Consider the following 21,495-nt stretch of genomic DNA (forward strand, 5'->3'; position numbering starts at 1 on the left):
TGGAACAGAAAGGCACAGGTGACACACGTGGGGAGCAAGCTCCAGCAGTCCTTTCATAAGGAAATTACAACAATCACGTACTCTCCCTTTCACACTCCAACGCCCGTGGAGACAAAGAAAGATGGCAAGGCACAGGTGAGACACCTGGGGCACACGCCCCAGTAGTCTTTTCACAAGCAAATTACAACAGTCACGTATCTGACTCACATTCAAAGATCGCAGGGGGGGAAAACGCCGCGGCCAACTGACCACACATACACATTCGAAAAATGGCGGGGAAAAAATTGCTGCAGCGACACGATCACACAAATACATTCAAAAAATTGCCGAGAGAAAATGCTGCCGCCACACGACCACAAACGAGAAATCCCGTATCCAAAAAGCTAAACCCAAACGCCGTTCCACAAGGCGTAAGTCTCGAAACCTCAGGACAGCAAAAACGCATCGCCGAGGAACTCGTTTACCAAGTTTCTCTCAAATAACCCAAATGCCGTTCCACAAGGCGTAAGTTTCGAATTGCATCGAGACCGCAAGAACGCACCGCCGAGGAACCCGTTTACCAAGTTTCTCTCAAATAACCCAAACGCTGTTCCACAAGGCGTAAGTCTCGAATTGCATCGAGACCGCAAAAACGCACCGCCGAGGAACCCTTTACCAAGTTTCTCTCAAATAACCCAAACGCCGTTCCACAAGGCGTAAGTCTCGAATTGCATCGAGACCGCAAAAACGCACCGCTGAGGAACCCGTTTACCAAGTTTCTCACAAACAACAACACAAACGCGGTCTATGCGGCGCAAATCCCGAAGGTCACTCAAGATCGCGAAACTACCGCGTCGCGAGACCCGTATCTCAAAAGTTCATCTAAAAAAAACAACACAAACGCGGTCTACGCGGCGCAAATCCCGAAGGTCACTCGAGATCGCAAAACTGCAACGCCGCGGGACCCGTATCTCAAAAGTTCATCTCAAAAAACAACACGAACGCGGTCTACACGGCGCAAATCCCGAAGGTCACTCGAGATCGCGAAACTGCCACGCCGCGGGACCCGTTTCTCAAAAGTTTATCTCAAACAACAACACAAACGACGTCTACATATCCCAATAAATGAACCAGCTCTTGCCCACACCCGTCTGCTTTATCCTAGCAGAGCAAGTTTGTGTGCACAAACCAGTTCAACTCACGGCAAGACACGCTTAGCGCCAGACAGGGCAACGCCACCACGGTGCGGAGGTCCCAGTTCGTGAAGGAAAAAACTCCTCTTACCTTTTCCAAGCGGACCTCCGGCCCGAAGCGGCAAGCCTCACCTGAAAACGGTCGAAACCAGCTCAACTGGACAAACCCCACGTCGGGGTCACCATTTGTTGCGTGTTGCGCGGGATGTCCGATATTGAGCCAGGAAAGCAAAGGTGTGGAGTTTCGAGTTGGTTCTTTATTGGCAAGATCTTGGGTTGTTTAATGGCGGCCAATACACACGGCACGGCAGCAGATGAAACAACAGCTTCTGTCTCCAGGTCAGCTTCTTTTATACTGCTCGGAAAGGCGGAAACTTGTCACATGACCATTTCGTACCTGAGTGTAGGGGGCGTCACCCCCCTGTGTGTGCGTGTGTGTGTTTGCCTAAGTGTGTGTGTTCATACAGTTGTGTGTTGTATTCGTGTTCCGATTGAGCAGTTATGTTTGCATAAAATAATAAAAGAATTGGACATATATGAGCATCATATTGTACAGAGATTGTCCACCCTAATAGAACATGTACACATTGCTGTTGCTCCCTCTTCAAAACGGTAACAGAGCAGCCTATTTTGACATGAAATAGCCTCATGCGTATAGCAGCTATCATTATAGCATTAGCCACCTGCAAACTCCCATGAGCCTCAGCAAAGTGTAAACAATCGTGTTTCTCAAACGAGCTACTATAAAATGATCGGAACTGACTAAAGTTCGATCTAACACATTGGTACTGCTTACCTATGTTTCCTTTCCATATCGATCCGTAAATTTACTCGAAACATTAACAGAGCAGCCTATTTTGAAATGAAATAGCCTCACGGGTACAACAGCTATTCAGTGACGCCCCCTGACCATGGTTGCCGTAATGCTGGGAAGCGATGTGAATTTACCAGTCGTACTAAAACGTACTGAAACATTTTGGCAGAGCACTGTGTACAACCAGTGTGGATCAACAAATTCATCAATTGATCCATATATAAGGCGCACTGGACTATAAGGCGCACTGTCGGTTTTTGATAAAATTTTAGATTTTTAGGTGCGCCTTATAGTCCGGAAAATACGGGAGTTCCGGAGTCAATAGCTGTGTTTTTTGTGTGTGTTTTTTTAAGTGACACGGAAGATGAAGATTTCGATGGATTTATTGATTTAGAGTGACACGGATGGTTCGATAAAATTGTTGTTTATATTGTTGTTATTTGATATTTAGTTAATATATCGTTATATGGGCCTGTGGAATAATTTGAACTGCAACTGACGACAACGAGTCCAACGTCAGCGGCGTGCCGCACACGCGGCGTGCTGCACACACGGCGTTGTTTACAGAAAGGACGAAGGATTCGTTCGATGGTTTTATTGAATTGGAGTGACACAGATGGTTTGATAAAATTGCATTTAGCCTGTTGTTGTTGGTTCATGTCTGTTCTTGGTGTTGGATTTTGTCAAATAAATTTCTCCCAAAATGTGATTTGTACTCCGGTGCGACTTATATGTTTTTCCCCTTAATTGTGCGTTTTGTGGCCGATGCGACTTATACTCCGGAGCGACTTTTAGTCCGAAAAATACGGTACTTGTCGAACAACTTTAAGTCTTCACTGAAGTAATCGATGCATTACCCAGCTCTTTATGCAACAGCATTTATTTTAATACCGTATTTTCACGACCAAAGGGTGCGCCGTCCTAAAAGGCGCAGTCTCAGTTATGTGTGCCATTACTATATTTAACACACACATAGGGCGCACCGCATCATAGGGTGCATACATGCCATGATTTAAGGTAAACAAAAACAAAAAAGTCACAAGAGCAACAAAGTGAGTTCGGTTGTTCTTTATTCTACTGTTTAACTATGTACTCTACTCACATTATTGTTGATCGATATTCATACGCAAATTCGTCCTAGTCCTCATATTCTGTATACAAATTAAACAGTTTGGAAAATTTGCCATCTGACATGCCAATTTCCCGTGTCATTGTCTCGTCGTCACGTTGCTCTTCAGCAATAATCCCGGCTTTCCAGGAAGCTTGAATTGTGCCTCGTAACCATGTCCCTTTGTCTATGCCCTTTTAGAGGGTCCTAATGCTGTTTTCTTTGCACAAACGATTGTATTTATTTATCAATGGCGGCGGAGGTACGTACTCCACGTGTTACGTGAAGTCCTTTGATTGGTTTACCGCCCCGATCTACGTAAAACGTAATGTCCTCTGTTTGGTTCATCGGGTCTACATATTACGCCTGTTTACGCAAAAGCCACATAAAAGAACTTTACCGATTTGCACAAACGGTAGTATTTATTTATCAATGGCGGCGGAGGTACGTACTTAGCTCAAATGATAGTATTTATTTACCAATGGCAGCGGAGGTACGTGCTCCTCTACGTGTTACATTCAGTCGTCTGATTGGTTTAACGCCCCGCCCCGATCGACGTAAAACATAATGTCCTCTGATTAGTTCATCGGGTGCCTGTATATTACGTCTCTGTATGCCGGAAGCCACACAAAACAATGGCGGCAAAGGTACGTATTCCTTTACGTGACACGTCTAGTCCTGTGATTTTTTTTTGTTGTTGTCCCGAGCTACGTGGCGGAAGCCACACAAAACAATGGCGGCGAAGGTACGTACTAGGGATGGGAATCTTCACCATCAAAGCGATACGATATACATCTCGATACACTGCCAGCGATTCAATGCATTCACGATTTATGGAATTGCCAATGATAAGATGCGATACAATTCTCCCATCTCCTGTGATACGGTGCGATACAGTACAATTTAATTTTAAAACAATGCGATCCAGTGCGATATGATACAATGCAACTGCATCTTACAGGTCGTATCGATTTTCCGATGCATATTGGTGAATCTTCCCAATCCTAGTACGTACTCCTTTACGTGTTACGTCTAGTCCTCTGATTGTTTTTTCATCCCTCTCTACGTCTACACCTGTATTTTACAGGAACCACACAAAACAACTTTACAGATTTTTTAATTTGGTCCACACAAAAGGCGCACCTTCTTAAAAGGCGCACCTTCGTTTATGAGAAAATTAAAGGTGTTTATGTGCGCCCTATGGTTGTGAAATTACGGTAGGTTGAATGTAGGAATTCATATTGTGTGTATTTGAACATGATTTCTTGAATTCATTAGGCTGCTGTGACAGAGGAGGACAAGGAGCGCATGTTGGGGCATCTTCAGAAGAAAGTGAACACCTTAGAGAGGCAATTGCAAGGAAAGCTGAGCCAGGATGACCATCTACTTGAGCTTCTTCAGGAGGTGAATTAAAAAAGCAAACTAAATTTCCCTCTCCGTATTAATGATGGCTTACAATCTGCCAGGGTAAACTCATCGATTATATCTGGTTTTGCTTATGCAGCGGTCCAGTCTCGAGCAAAGACTGGAAGAGACTAGAACAGAACTACTGGAATATCGGACCATTCATGCTGATAGAGTCAGCTCATTCGAGGCACAGGTGCTGATGAAATTCTATGATCCTTGGTTCACACAACTGTTGCTGTCTCTTTAATACAATGAAAATATATTCTTAAAAGTATATTCAAAACATTGTTACAAAAAATTCAGAATATGTTGATAAGGACTTCTCAAAATAGTTCACAAGGAATTGAGGAAGCCCAGTCAAGATTTGAGAGTCTAGGGCACCAAATTACCATTGTGCACCACTGTCCCATCACTGACTTCCAGTGAAGAAATTCTGATTATTTGAGTTTACAAAATATAGCTTTTAATGAAGTTTCAAGACATATTTTTCACAGACAAGGAGGGGGATTGGTATCGATTGTATTGGTATCACTTGGTATCTTGCTTTTAGTCGCCTTTGCAATGCCATGAACAAAGTTGACACTAACTGAAGTTGTCACTAACTTAAAACTAAAATATAATTTTAAGTGAACAAACCTCTTGTATGTATAAAGGCTATTGGCATTTCATTTGAATTGCATCTTGACCTTTTAAAATTAGTGTCCCCAATACATGTACTGTATTTTTCAGACTAAAAGTCGGTCCCGAGTACAAATCGCATTAACCATAAAATGCACCCTAAAGAGAAAAAAACATATATGTCGCACCGAAGTTTAAGTCGCATTTTGGGGGAAATTTATTTGACAAAATCCAACACCAAGAACAGACATGAACCAGCAACAACAGGCTAAACGATACGGTATGCTAACGTGACATAAACACAAACGAGGAGCTGAGAACGGGCCTGACATAACATTAACTGTGATTCAAATAACTATCATATAAAGAACACGTTTATCAAACCATCTGTGTCACTCCAAATCATTAAATCCATCGATCGAATTCTTCGTCCTTTGTGTAAACAATGCCGCGTGTGCGGCGCGCCGCTGACGTCGCACTTATCGTCAGTTGCAGTTCAAATTATTCCAGAGGCCCATATAACGATATATAAAGTATATATCAAATAACTATTATATAAACAACAATATTATCAAACCATTTGTGTCACTCCAAATCATTAAATCCATCGATCAAATTCTTCGTCCTTTATGTAAACAACCCCGCGTGTGCGCCGCGCCGCTGACGTCAGACTTGTCGTCAGTTGCAGTTCAAATTATTCCAGAGGCCCATATAACGATATATAAAGTATATATCAAATAACTATTATATAAACAACAATATTATCAAACCATTTGTGTCACTCCAAATCATTAAATCCATCGATCGAATTCTTCGTCCTTTATGTAAACAACCCCGCGTGTGCGCCGCGCCGCTGACGTCAGACTCGTCGTCAGTTGCAGTTCAAATTATTCCACAGGCCCATATAATTTTAAACAATAATTTTATCAAACTATCTGTCACTCGAAGTCATTAAATCCATCGATCGAATCCTTTGTCCTTTATGTAAACAACGGCGACGTCATTTGCAGTTCAAATTACAGTAATCCCTTGCTACATTATGGTTTGTTTATTGCGGTTTCACTTCATCGCGGATATTTTTTTCCCAAATTAAATTTTTTTTTGATTCAAAATAAAACTTTTAAATTGAGGAATTATGGCACGAATGTTGCCCACTCGTCAGCAGAAGGCAGGGATTGCCCACACAATTGCAGTACATACACTTGTACCTTTTTACAAAAACTATTTTTTATCATAAGAGTTCTAAAAACACATTTAAGAGTGTTATACCTTGTTATAGAAAAATCGTTATATTAATAAAACAGTTCTAAAAACATATTTACAGTACGTACACTTGTACCTTGTTATTAAAATTGTTATACCGTATTTTCACGTTCAAAAGGCGCACTGTAATAAAAGGCGCAGTCTCAGTTGTGTGCCATGACTGTGTTTAACACACACATAGGGCGCAACGGCTCATAAGGAGCGGGTTTTATAGATACAATCCATGCCCACACTTACCTCTTTAACATTCTCATGGCGCTCTCAACTTCGGTTGGAGTTCCTTTGTTGTGCCTCCCGAAATGACAGCAAGCTCGGCATTCATTGCTTCAGTTGTTTTTTCACATCGGCTGTGACAACAGCACACACACACACACACGGGGCGCACTGCAAATCCACGCCCACACTTCCCCCGTAAACGTTCTCATGGCAACAACACACACAAGCGTGTGGTATTTAAAAATGAAGCGGGAGCAAAACTGAGTTTGGTATTCACATTTTTAATCCTGGTAATGGTCGTCAAATTAAACCCATCGAAGTCCTCATCCTCTGTTTCCAAATTGAACAGCAGCGCTAAATCTCCAACAGACATGCCAGGTTCACGTTCTTCACTGTGTGGCTCCTCGGATATGATGCTGCCTTTTACGAAAGCTCGAACAACAGTGCCAGCAGACGTGTTAGCATGTTAGCAAGCTCGGCATTCATTTGCTTCACTTGTTTTTTAACATTGGCTGTGAGATGGGCACGCATAGAGTCACAGGTCAACAGCAATGGTGATGCATGGATATAACCACCTGGTCTCCTTACATATATATGTTTGTGTGTATATTTATAGATAATAATGAGACAGAGGACGAAGGCGAGTGCTCAAGTGTGTGACTGTATTGAACCGATGCCTGTGCGTCATGACGTAACACAACACAGCAGTGCCACTGGGGCATTCCATTGTATGTGGGGGCGGTGGGGTTTTCCACTCCCTCTAACATCTCTCCATTTATAGATGGTACCTTATACATTGCTTCAAGCTCCCGCATAAAATATAAGAAACAAAACTGTGGTGCAGACCAAATTTAAATTAATTCATACTGCAATTCCACGCCACAATTCTCCCTCTAACGTTCTCATGGCGCTCTTTAATATGTCCGCCTTACAACAACACCACACATCGGGACCATTGCAGATAGGGCGCGCTGCACATTTTAACGAAAATCTAAGACTTTTATCCGCGCCTAATAAATGTGAAAATACGGTAATAATAAAAGCTGTTCTAAAAAGATATTTACAGTATGTGTTAAGAATTCTCCATGTTATGTTATTCAGCCGTGCTTTGATTTGAGGTAGGGTGCTTTATTTTGAAGGCCGTTTTCAGATGATACCTTTTCAAATTGTTAAATCTTTGGAAGTGAGGCTCCAATTATTCCACAGCCATAGTGCGCCCTCATGCGGTTTAAAGTGAAAATAACATGTGAAGTGATCAACTATACTAGTAAGTAAGGAATGTGTTGATGATCAAGTAAAGTGAATCTGAGTATGAATCGCCCCCCACCCAAACTATGAAAAAAAACGCGATTTATACTCCGGAAAATACGGTAATTTGATGTTAGTCGATGTTCATCGCGGTTCATTTATCGCGAATTCAGTACATCGCGGATTTTGCTCCAAACTAAAAAAATAAGTAAAACATGTACCCTACTCATTTCGGCCGCTTGTATCCTGGATAACGTTCTTTCGGTCACGACCCATAGCTCGTGACCATAGGTGAGGGTAGGAGCGTAGATCGACCGGTAAATCGAGAGCTTTGCCATTTGGCTCAGCTCTCTCTTCACCACGATGGACCGGTACAGACTCCGCATTACTGCCGACGCTGCACCGATCCACCTGTCGATCTCGCGCTCCACCCTGCCCTCACTCGTGAACAAGACCCCAAGATACTTGAACTCCTCCAGTTGGAGCAGGATCTCATCCCTGATCCGGAGAGGGCATTCCACCCTTTTCCGACTGACGACCATGGACTCGGACTTGGAGGTGCTGACCCTCATCCCGACCGCTAAACACTCGGCTGCAAACCGCTCCAGTGAGAGCTGGAGATCACGGCCTGAAGAAGCCAACAGAACCACGTCATCTGCAAAAAGCAGTGACCAGATGCTGAGGTCCCCAAACCCCCTCAACGCCTTGGCTGCGCCTAGAAATTCTGTCCATAAAAATTATGAACAGAATCGGTGACAAAGGGCCGCCTCCAACCCTCACTGGGAACGAATCCAACTTACTGCCGGAAATGCAGACCGAACTCTGGCATCGGTGATACGGGGACCGAACCGCCCTTATCAGTTGGCTCGGCACCCCGTACTCCCGAACGCCTTCTCCAAGTCCACAAAGCACATGTGGACTGGTTGGGCGAACTCCCATGCACCCTCGAGGATCCTGCCGAGGGTGTAGAGCTGATCCACTGTTCCACGGCCAGGACGAAAGCCACACTGCTCCTCCTGAATTTGAGGCTCGACCTCCCGACGGATCCTCCTCTCCAGCACCCCTGAATAGACCTTACCAGGGAGGCTGAGGAGTGTGATTCCCCTGTAATTGGAACACACACTCCGGTCCCCCTTCTTAAAGAGGGGAACCACCACCCCAGTGTGCCAATCCAGAGGCACCGTCCCCGATGTCCACGCAATGCTGTAGAGGCGTGTCAGCCATGACAGCCCCACAACATCCAGAGCCTTTAAGAACTCCGGGCGGATCTCATCCACCCCCGGGGCTTTGCCACCAAGGAGTTTTTTAACTACCTCAGTGACTTCGACCCCAGAGATTGGAGAGTCCTTCTCAGAGTCTCCAGGCCCTGCTTCCACAATGGAAGGCGTGTCGGTGGAATTGAGGACGTCTTCGAAGTATTCTCCCCACCAACTCACGACGTCCCGAGTCGAGGTCAGCAGCACACCATCTCCACTGTAAACAGTGTTGACTGTGCACTGCTTCCCTCCTGAGACGCCGGATGATGGACATGAATTTCCTCGAAGCAGTCCGGAAGTCATTCTCCATGGCATCGCCAAACTCCTCCCACGCCCGGGTTTTTGCCTCAGCAACCGCTGAAGTCGCGTTCCGCTTGGCCATTCGGTACCTGTCAGCTGCCCCTGGAGTCCCGCAAGCCAAAACGGCCCGATAGGACTCCTTCTTCAGCTTGACGGCCTCCCTTACAGCGGGTTCGGGGATTGCCGCCACGACAGGTACCAACAACCTTACGGCCACAGCTCCGGTCGGCTGCCTCAACAATGGAGGCGCGGAAAATGGTCCACTCGGACTCAATGTCCCCCGCCTCCCTCAGGACGTGGGAAAAGCTCTGCCGGAGGTGGGAGTTGAAGCTCTTGCTGACAAGGGATTCTGCCAGACGTTCCCAGCAGACCCTCACAGAGCGTTTGGGCCTGCCAGGTCGGACCAGCATCTTCCCCCACTATCGGAGCAAACCCACCACCAGGTGGGGATCAGTTGACAGCTCCGACCCCCTCTCTTCACCCGAGTGTTCAAAACATGCGGCCGCAAATCCGATGACACGACTACAAAGTCGATCATCGAACTGCGGCCTAGGGTGTCCTGGTGCCAAGTGCACACATGGACACCCTTATGCTTGAACATAGTGTTCATTATAGAAAATCCGTGTCGAGCACAGAAGTCCAATAATAGAACACCGCTCGGGTTCAGATCGGGGGGGCCGTTCCTCCCAATCACACCCTTCCAGGTCTCACTGTCATTGCCCACGTGAGCATTGAAGTCACCCAGCAGAACGATGGAGTCCCCAGAAGGAGCGCTCTTGAGCACTTCCTCCAGGGACTCCAAGAAGGGTGGCTACTCTGAGCTGCCGTTTGGTGCATAGACACAAATAACAGTCAGGACCCGTCCCCCCACCCAAAGGCGGAGGGAGGCTACCCTCTCGCTCATCGGGGTGAACCCCAATGTGCAGGCGCCCAGCCGGAGGGCAATAAGTATACCCACACCTGCTCAATGCCTCTCACCGTGGGCAACTCCAGGGTGGAAGAGAGTCCAGCCCCTTTCGAGAGGGCTTGTACCAGAACCCAAACTATGTGTGGAGGCAAGTCCGACTATGTGTAGTCGGAACTTTTCTGCCTCACACACCAGCTCGGGCTCCTTTCCAGCCAGAGGTGACATTCCATGTCCCTAGAGCCAGCCTCTGCAGCCGGGGATCGGACCGCCAAGGTCCCCGCCTTTGGCCGCCGCCCAGCGCACTTTGCACCCTACCCCTTTGGCCCCTCCTACAGGTGGTGAGCCCATGGGAAGGGGGACCCACGTTTTCTTTTCGGGCTATACCCAGCCGGGCCCCATGGGCGAAGGCCCGGCCACCAGGCGCTCGCCTTCGAGCCCCACCTCCAGGCCTGGCTCCAGAGGGGGGCCCCGGTGACCCACATCCGGGCGAGGAAAAACTAAGTCCATTTTTGTTTGTCATCATAAGGGGCTTTGGTGAGCCGTGCTCTGTCTGGCCCCTCACCTAGGACCCTTTTGCCATGGGTGATCCTACCAGGGGCATGAAGCTCCTAGGGTCATAGGGGCACGCAACCCCTCCACCACGATAAGGTGACGACTCACGGAGGGGATAAGTAAAACATTCAAAATAAAACGTCACGTTAGCGTACCGATTTAATGATTTGGAGTGACACAGATGGTTTGATAATATTGTTGTAATATGATAGTTATTTGAAATATACTTTATATATCGTTATATGGGTCTGTGGAATAATTAGAAATGCAATTTACGAGTCCAACGTCAGCGGCGCATATGCGGCATTGTCTACATAAAGGACGATCAATTGATTTAATGAATTGGAGTGACACAGATGGTTTTATAAGTGTTATTTATGTAATAGTTATTAGAATAACTCTGAATGTTACGTCAGGCCCGTTCTCAGCTCTTTGTTTGTGTTCATGTCACGTTAGCATACCGTATCGTTTAGCCTGTTGTTGCTGGTTCATGTCTGTCTTTGGTGTTGGATTTTGACAAATAAATTTGCTCCAAAAGATTCGAGATTCAAGAGGAATTTATTCGCCATGTTTGAGCGTGCCAAACAAGGAATTTGACTCCGTTACATCACAGTCTCTGTTCAACCTTTAGGTGACTAACAACACTCAGGACATGTGAAAATGACAAATGACAATATTCCCCTCAAATCTCCGACTAGGGGAAGTGAGAAACCTTGAGAAGAGACCACAGATGGGAGGGTCCACTTCCAGGATGACCAGGCTGCAATGGATGCAGAGAAGACACATAGTGCAAACAGTGTTGACAATCCAAAAAGGTGTGGAGAGCAGGATGTTATAGCACAGCAATAACTCTGAGACTCTAAGAGTGGTGTGAGTTCATCAGAGCAACAGCCTGGGGGAAGAAGCTGTCTCTGTGTGTGCTGGTTTTGACGTACAGAGCTCTGTAACGCCGTCCAGAGTGGAGTGGTTCAAACAGACTAACTTGGGTGAGAAGGGTCCAGAGAGATGTTGCTTGCGCGTTTCCTGGTCCTGAGAATTTGGTGGAATTTCGAATTTGAAAATGTGGAATCTATGGGAAATGAGAATTTGCGGAATAGGGAGGAAAAAGATGAAGAGTTGAAAGTCGGAATGGGTTGAATCGGTGGAAAAATGTGGAAATTAGAGGTAAAAAACTGAATTTTGGAGAATTTGGTGGAATTTCAAATTTGGAAATGTGGAATTTATGCAAAATGGGAATTTGGGGAATAGGAAAGAAAAAGATAAAGAGTTGAAAGTTGGAATGGGTTGGATCAGTTGAAAAATATGGAAAATAGAGCTGAAAAACAGAATTTCGGAGAATTTGGTGGAATTTCAAATAAATATAAATATTTCGGTTCAATTTGGGTCACTTCTGGTTTATTTCGGTCACTTTCGGTTCAATTTAGGCCACTTCCGGTTTATCTGAGTCACTTCCGGTTCATTTTGGGTCACTTCCGGTTTGCCAAAGGTCACTTCCGGTCTATTTGGGGTCACTTCCGGTTTGCCTTAGGTCACTTCCGGTTCATTGGGGCTCACTTCCGGTTCATTGGGGTCACTTCCGGTCTATTTGGGTTCACTTCCGGTTTGCCTGAGGTCACTTCCGGTTCATTGGGGGGGGGGGGGTCACTTCCGGTTCATTGGGGGTCACTTCCGGTCTATTTGGGCTCACTTCCGGTTTGCCTGAGGTCACTTCCGGTTTATTGGGGGTCACTTCCGGTTCATTGGGTGTCACTTCTGGGGTCCCTGGGGTCACTTCCGGTCCAATCAGGGCTCATTGGGGTCAAGGGGGTGAATATGGGAAGCATAAGGTGAATAAAGTTGGAATGGGTTGAATCGGTTGAAAAATGTGGAATTTAGAGGTGAAAAACGGAATTTTGTAGAATTTTGTGGAATTTTGTAGAATTTGGTGGAATTTTGTAGAATATGGTGGAATTTCTAATTTGAAAATGCGGAATTTTTGGGAAGTGGGAATTTGGGGAATAGCGTGGAAGAATGTGAAGAGTTGAAAGCTGGTATGGGTTGAATCGTTGAAAAACGTGGAATTTAGAGGTGAAAAACGGAATTTTGGGGAATTTGGTGGAATTTGGTGGAATTTCTAATTTGAAAATGCAGAATTTTTGGGAAGTGGGAATTTGGGGAATAGCGTGGAAGAATATGAAGAGTTGAAAGCTGGAATGGGTTGAATCGGTTGGAAAAACGTGGAATTTAGAGGTGAAAAACTGAATTTTGAGGAATTTGGTGGAATTTGGTGGAATTTCAAATTTGAAAATGCGGAATTTTTGGGAAGTGGGAATTTGGGGAATAGCGTGGAAGAATATGAAGAGTTGAAAGCTGGAATGGGTTGAATCGGTTGAAAAATGTGGAAACTAGAGGTGAAAAACTGAATTTTGGGGAATTTGGTGGAATTTCAAAATTAAAAATGCGGAATTTTTGGGAAGTGGGAAGTTGGGGAATGTTGAGAATCTTTCCCAATGTGATGTGAATGTGCTGAATGGTGTGAATTTCAAACTGGAACGACGTGAAAAACACCCTAATCAGCGGGTAACACGGGATAGGTAATGGCGATCAGCACTGATAAGCCCTGATAGCGCGGAGCGAGCCTCTGAGCAATGTGCAACACTGCGGACTGAGTGTTGCAGGAGTCGGGACACGTGACAATATCACGTGTTTGTTCTTTTATTTACTTAGTTTTACTTTATTTACATTATTAAGGGAATGGGAAAGGTATATGACGTGTATTGTGGCGGGTTAAAAAGCTTTAATATTGTGTACTTGAACTGTCACGAGTGGGCTCCATCGGCCCCTCGGCCACGCCCTCCTATCAGTCCTGTCCCAATTTTGCAGCAGCAGTGGCCTGCTCCAGAAGCGTCCTGTCAGCAGCCCGCCTACGCTCACAAGAAGCCCAGTCGAGTGCTCCCATGCCATCGATGGTCGGCTGATAGGCGAAGTAACTTCCATCACGGAGCCGGTCGGATTGCGGCTTTCCGGTAACCACCATGAAACCATTCAGTTCTTTCTTCTGCCACTCTCAGGGCAGCGGCTCATTCTGGGGCATCCCTGGTTGTGCCAGCACAATCCCGTGCTGGACTGGGAGGTGGGAATTGTGCCAAGGGCCGCGCATACTCCCTGTCCGCGCCGGAACGCAAGACCATGGACAAGTACATCCGGGACTCCCTGGCGGCAGGGATCATTCGACCCTCCTCGTCGCCCGCTCGTCCTCCATCCGCCTGCGCCTCCCAGGTCCCATGAGAGCCTCCTAGGTCCCATGAGAGTTCCATGTCTCTCGTGTGAAGCCCGTATTTGAGAGTCCCCTGGTCTCGGCATCCACTGTGCCGCCACCCCGGCTCGTCGAGGGAGAGCTGGTCTACACTGTTCGTTCCCTGCTCCAGTCGTGCCGCCGCAGCCGGGGGTTCCAGTACCTCGTGGACTGGGAGGGTTACGACAACGCGCACCGCTCCTGGGTGCCGAGCCGCTGGATCCTTGACCCGTCACTCATCACAGAGTTTCACCGGCGGCATCCGGACCAGCCCGGCCCTTGGCGGGGGCGTCCGAGACAGACGGAGGTGGTCAAGAGGGGAGGGTTCAGTGCAGCGCCATTCCCCGGGCTCGTCCTTTTCACCTCCCGCACCTGTCGCTGCGTCGTCCGCCGAGGAGTTGGACGTACTGATACCTCCCGCCTGCCCGGTTCGATGGGTTGGAGTGGGGTGGTTCTGGTGTTTCCTGGGGATGTCGGGAACCGTCCCTTGAGAGGGGGGTTCTGTCACGAGTGGGCTCCACCGGCTGCTTGGCCATGCCCTCCTATCACCGTGATCACCAGGACCTGGCGCTGGCTCATCAGGAGGGCTATATTAACGTGACCAGCGCAACTACAGTTGTCAGCTTGTTTCGTCATGTCGTTGTCTGCATCGATCTTAGAACGCATGACTCCTCGTTTACTGGTGATTCTGTCCTTGTTTTGTCAATCCTGTCCCGCTTTGGCAGCAGCAGTCACCTCCTCTAGAAGCATCCTGTCAGCAGCCCGCCCACGCTCACGAGAAGCCCAGTCAAGTGCTCCTTCCCCTGGATTACCATCCAGCCACCCATAATCGAGTACAGCCTCGTCCGTCCACCGCTCCAAACTTCCATCAATCCCCTTCCCTTTCACAATAAAGTCTGGTCTCTCTGCACATAGCTGTACTGTCCGATCATTACAGGAAGAAATTTGTAACAGGAGATTCATGCGCAACCGCTACTCATTTCGAATTCGCTATGCATGATGTCTCCAGGTTAGTGTAGTGTGCCAATTCTGAAGGTGGACCCTTTTGCATTGCTTTGCAAGGTAAATCATACTTCTAATTTACTTGCAATACATCCACCTATAAGAAACACCACATTTAGGAAATTTCATTACAAGATCAGGGGATGCTTTGAGAATAATTGTCAATTGTTTGTCTATGTGAAGCCCTTTGAGACTGCTTGTGATTTAGGGCTATACAAATAAACTTGACTTGATTTGACTAGTGTTTAAATTTCTATCCATCCATCCATTTTCTATACCGCTTGTCCCCAAGGGGGTCGCGGGCGTGCTGGAGCCTATCCCAGCGGTCATTGGGCAATAGGCGGGGGACACCCTGAACTGGTTGCCAGACAATTGCAGGGCACACAGACAGACAACCATTCACACTCGCACTCACACCTAGGGCCAATTTGGAATGCTCAGTCGGCCTACCAAGCATGTTTTGGGGATGTGGCACGGGGAGAACATGCAAACTCCACACAGGGAGGGCCGGAGGTTGAATCCAACCCGCACCCTCCTAACTGTGAGGCGGACGTGCTAACCAGTGTGCCACGATTAATTTCTAAATAACACATATTGTTTCTTCATCGCAGCTTTTTATTTTTTGCGGGTGGTTCTGGAACACATCTCCTGCGACAAACGAGGGATCACTGAACAGCAGCCAGACCGGCAGCTTGCGGGGTGCTGAGAAGGAACAGCCTGGAGGGAGGAGATCCGAAAAGGCGCGGTTATCCTCTGGTTTCAACCAGGTCTCTGTTAGCTAGGGATGTTACGCTCGAGTCAGTCCGCTCAACACACCATCGAGCCTTTTGAAGCGGAAATGTCACTGAGCAGTGTTTCAAGCACGTCCGCTGTCACGTGACCACTGCGAGCGAGGCCTCCTTACGTCACACTGCGTCACGAGTGAAACGTGACAGGTGACACCCAAACTGATAACGGCTGTCTGGATTTCTCATAGACCAATCGCGATGAGGGAACTGCGGCGGATTACCACCCTCAAAGACACTGCCAGGACAACTGAGGGAACCTCATATACTTTTTCTTTGGATTGTTTTATGTGTTCTATGTGCCCTCTCTGCATCCATTGCAGCCTGGTCATCCTGGAAAGGGGATCTGTGGTCTCTTCTCAAGATTTCTCATTTTTTCCTCCTTGCCTGGGAGTTTAAGATCAGGGGATATTTGAAAAAGCGTGAGATCAACAGGCGGATTGGTGCAGCGTCGGCAGTAATGCGGACTCTGTACCGGTCCGTCGTGGTGAAGAGAGAGCTGAGCCAAATGTCAAAGCTCTCGATTTACCGGTCGATCTACGCTCCTACCCTTACCTATGGTCACGAACTATGGGTCGTGACCGAAAGAACGAGATCCAGGATACAAGCGGCCGAAATGAGTTTGCTCCGCAGGGTGTCCGGGCTCTCCCTTAGAGATAGGGTGAGAAGCTCAGTCATCCGGGAGAGACTTGGAGTAGAGATTCAAGAAGATTCAAGAAGAATTTATTCGCCATGTTTGAGCGGGCCAAACAAGGAATTTGACTTTGTTACATCACAGTCTCTGTTCAACATTTAGGTGACCAACAACACTCAGAACATGTGAAAATGACAAATGACAATACAATGACAATATTCTCAGCCATCCCCTGGTCTTAAACTCCCATGAGGGCAAGGAAAAACTCAAATCTCCGACTAGGGTAAGTGAGAAACCTTGAGAAGAGACCACAGATGGGAGGATCCCTCTTCCAGGATGACCAGGCTGCAATGGATGCAGAGAAGACACATAGTGCAAGAAGTGTAGACAATCCAAAAGGGTGTGGAGGGCAGGATGTTATTGCACAGCAATGACTCTTAGACTAAGAGTGGTGTGAGTTCATCAGAGTAACAGCCTGGGGGAAGAGGCTGTCTCTGTGTCTGCTGGTTTTGGCGTACAGAGCTCTATAATGCCGTCCAGAGTGGTTCAAACAGACTAACTTGGGTGAGAAGGGTCCGTAAAGATGTTGCTTGCGCGTTTCCTGGTCCTGGACAGGTACAAGTCTTGGATAGATGGGAGATTGATTCCAATGATCTTTTCTGCAGTCCTGATTGTCCGTTGCAGTCTGTGCTTGTCTTGTTTGGAGGCCGATCCAAACCAGACAGTGATGGAGGTGCAGAGAGCAGACTGGATGATGGCGGTGTAGAAGGTCTTCAGCAGCTCCCGCGGCAGGTTGAACTTCTTGAGCAGTCTCAGGAAGTGGCCGGTCCATTTCAGGTCACGTGACATTGTGGTACCCAGGAACTTGAAGGTGTCTGAGGAGAGTATGGTATTACTGCGGATAGTGAGGGGTGAAAGTGGTGAAGGATCTCGCCTGAAATCCACTGTCATCTCCACGGTCTTGAGCGGGTTCAGCTCCAGGTGATTTTGGCTGCACCAGTGGACCAGCCGCTCCACCTCCTGTCTGTACGCAGTCTTATCACCGTCCCGGATCAGTCTGATGAGAGTCGTGTCGTCTGCATACTTCAGGAGCTTCACAGGAGAGTCACCTGAGGAGAAATCGTTGGTGTAGAGAGAAGAGCAGTGGCGAGAGGACGCACCCCTGGGGGGCGCCAGTACTGGTGGTCCTGGAACCAGATGTGATGCTCCCCAGCCTCACACGCTGTCTCCTATTGGTCAGGAAGCTGGTGATCCAATGACAGGTGGAGGCAGGCACCGCAAGCTGGATGAGCTTCTGTTGGAGGATGTCAGGAGCGATGGTGTTGAACGCCGAGCTGAAATCCACAAACAGGATCCTGGCGTACGTTCCTGGGGTGTCCAGGTGGTGCAGGATGTAGTGCAGTCCCATGTTGACCGCATCATCCACCGACCTGTTTGCCCGGTAGGCAAACTGGAGGGGGTCAAGCAGGGGACCCGTGACATGCTTCAGGTGGTTCAGCACTAACCTCTCGAAAGATTTCATGACCACAGATGTCAGAGCGACAGGTCTGTAGTCGTTCAATCCTGTGATGGTGGGCTTCTTGGCCTCCACAGGACGGAGGGTTCGTTTCTTGAAGCCCGTGATGCTCTGCAGACCTTTCCACACTGTTGAGGGATCAGGATTGGCAGAGAGGTGTCTCTCCAGGCTCTCCCCGTAACACCTCCTGGCCCTCTTGACCTCTCGGTTCAGTGTGTTTCTGGTCTGCTTGAACAGGTCCCGGTCGCGCTCTTGTAGGCCTCCTCCTTGGCTTTGCGCAGCCTCTTGAGTTTCGGAGTAAACCAAGGTTTGTTGTTGTTGTACGTGCAGAAGGTCTTAGTCTGCACACACAGGTCCTCACAAAAACAGATGTATGATGTAACAGTGTCAGTGAGTTCATGCAGGTCTGAGGTTGCAGCTTCGAAAACTCCCCAATCTGTGCTGTCAAAGCAGGCTTGGAGGTCCTGCCTTGACTACACTGTCCACTTCCTCACAGTCCTCACTACAGGTGTTAGGGATGTTCTAACTCTAACTTATTTTGCAAGAACCACACGAGAGACAGTATGCCCTTTGAACACTTGCAAGTGGAGAATTTGTTCGTTACTGTAGATACAGCAATGTCCGAACAAAGTCTGCCGTTGAAGTCATGCAAGAGTGTATTTATTGAGAGAAGAAGGGTGGGGGTGAGAGTGACAAAGGTGGGGGTGACAATTTACATGTGTGGTGGTCACCTCAGACAATGGTTAACCACTTCAGAGGGTCCCAGTTTATTGTTTTACGAGGTCGTGGAAATAAAACCTAGTGGAGCCTTCCAGATCACTAACTAAACAACACACTATTTGGAAAGTGGCAACAACTGAATGGTTAAACTTTTCAGAGTCAAAGAAAGGTTAAAACAAAGTTCATCATTCTAGTCTACATCCCAACATAATTATATATGATCAAGATAGTTCATAAACCCTAACAACAGGCTTAGAAGTTTTTTGTTTCTGCCTGTGGGCCGGGACCAGATGAACTAGACAGTGGTCCGAGAGTCCTAAAGCTGCATGAGCTACAGAGTGGTATGCATCCTTAATTACGGTGTAGCAGTGGTCCAGTGTCTGTGCCTCTCTGGTGGGACACGTAATGTGCTGTTTGTATCTGGGGAGTTCGTGTGCGAGGTTCGCCCTGTTGAGATCACTCAAAACAATGATTAGTGAATTTGGTAGAAGTTTCTCCATGTCTGTCACCTGGTCGGCCAGCATCTGCGTGGCTTCACTCGCACGCGCATGTGGTGGAATGTAAACAGCCGCCATGACGATCGAGGAGAACTCCCGTGGTGAATAGAACGGTCGGCAGTTTATGAAGTGTTTCTAGGAGAGGGCTGCAAGACTCTTTCAACACAGTGACGTCAGTACACCAACGTTCATTAATGTAGAAACACAGTTCACCTCCCTTTGATTTTCCGGTGAGCTCCGCGCTGCGATCTGCCCGCATTAGCCGAAACCCGTGAGGAGCAGCAGTTCGTCCACTTTGTTCGCCAGGGAGCGAACATTCGCCAGATGAATTGATGGTAGGGCAGAGCGGAACCCTTTCTGCCTCACCTTAACGAGGGCTCCGGCTCGTTTTCTGCGCCGTCGTCGGCGTGCTAGCTTGTATAGCATCGCCACTCCAGCTAAAATCTCCGGCAAACAGTTTGAATCGGAGAGGACAGGAGAGAAAATACAGATGTTTAACAGCGCTTCTCTGGTAAAAGTGATCCGGGATGGACAGCAGAGAACACAGAAAACACACAAAATAAGACAAAGAAGCAGAGAGCGACCCACGGAGGCTGCCGTACGCGGCGCCATCTTGGAAACATTACAAAAGTGCGACTTATACTCCGGTGCGACTTATATGTTTCTTTTCACTTTATTGTGCATTTTATGGCTGGTGCGACTTGTACTCCGAGCGACTTACACTCCGGAAATTACGGTAGACTTGTATACCTTTTTATAAAAAAAGTTATTTTAATATTAAGAGTTCTAAAAACATATTTGCAGTGTTTTACTTTGTTATAAAAACGTTATAATAATAAAATAGTTCTTAAAACATATTTACAATGTTGTACCTTGTTATAAAAAACGTTATATTAATAAAAGAGTTCTTAAAACATATTTACAATATGTACACTCGTACCTTGTTATAAAAAAGTTGTTATAATAACAAGCGTTTTAAAAACATTTACAGTATTGTTCCGTGTTATAATTTTTTTTACAATAATAAAAGAGTTCTAAACTCATGTTTACAAAATTTACACTTGTACCTTGTTATCAAAAAGTTATAATAGAGTTCTAAAAATATATAAAAAAGTTGTTATAATAATAGAGTTCTAAAAATATATTTACATGATGTATACTTTAGCTACATCTACATTTGTCTCACACACACGTGCGCGCATGATATTTAAATTTATATTATTTAGACATTATTTTCTCTATGTCACTTATACTATCTATTAATATAGTATTTACCTGTTTGAATCTATTATTTAATGTTCCAATGATAACATATGCACTTACATGGTTTAATATACACTTATTGAAACTCAAAAAATTTATGTATGTTAAAAATGGGAGGGTGACACTACTTCGCGGATTTTCACATATTGTGTATGGTCTTGGAACCATTTATCCACGATAAATAAGGGATTACTGTATAGTCCACTATTAAGGGGTTATGCCATTTTGTAGAGGTGTCCGAATGTCCAGGGTGCATAAATTTAGGGCATTCAAAATTAACCACAGCGCACTTGACAAAGTAGTGACCATCGATGTACGTATAATAGTTGAATATAGACCGCAATGCATTGTTTTACCGCAAACTCTTCTCCAGCTCACTAAATATTTTTTGTCTGTCTGATCTCAGATATCCAAAATGACGTGCAGCATTGCAGACCTGCAGACACTTCTCCTACATAAAGATGAATCCTCAAGGTCCTATCGAGACAGAACAGACACACAAGTGAGTAAGGACATCCAGAAAAAATACCCAACACACTTAAGAATGTTTCATTTTATTGAATTGTGTTGTCAACATACAGCTTCCTTTTGTAATTATAATTTCCATATGTTGTGAAAAATATTCTTGTACACTTAAGTTTTAAAGTCATGATCATCATCATCATCGCTTGTCACACCAAACAGCCAACCATTCTAGGGTGTTCTGATTCACATTCAGCAAGTCAGCGTTGTTCAGGTTGGATGATAAGGGGCACGCTCGGAGGATATGCTCGATGGTCTGGGCGCCCTCTCCTTATCCTTTTACCACCCACAAGATTGCAATTGATGGGACTGTTTTGGCCTGTAATGTTAGGGTTGGTCTCCTTACGGATTAACAGAGTCACGACGATAACGTTGCTAACTTGACCCCATGGTGAAATGTGGGATTTAAAGTGCTGAAGAT

At 46.5% G+C, this 21,495-nt stretch overlaps 1 protein-coding gene across 5 annotated transcripts in view; it reads left to right on the forward strand.

Moving 5' to 3' along the window:
* Window positions 1-21,495, forward strand: part of golga1 (golgin A1) — a 59,511-nt gene that overhangs the window by 14,558 nt on the left and 23,458 nt on the right. For all 5 annotated transcript variants that reach the window (XM_085908733.1, XM_085908734.1, XM_085908730.1 and 2 more), the window contains 3 exons: window positions 4,373-4,498; window positions 4,599-4,694; window positions 20,959-21,054. In XM_085908733.1, coding sequence (XP_085764859.1) covers window positions 4,373-4,498; window positions 4,599-4,694; window positions 20,959-21,054 — 318 coding nt within the window. The remainder of the gene's footprint in view (window positions 1-4,372; window positions 4,499-4,598; window positions 4,695-20,958; window positions 21,055-21,495) is intronic.

This window comes from Syngnathus leptorhynchus, chromosome 4 (assembly GCF_054491065.1).
Source record: "Syngnathus leptorhynchus isolate UIUO chromosome 4, UIUO_Slep, whole genome shotgun sequence".
NCBI lineage: Eukaryota > Metazoa > Chordata > Actinopteri > Syngnathiformes > Syngnathidae > Syngnathus > Syngnathus leptorhynchus.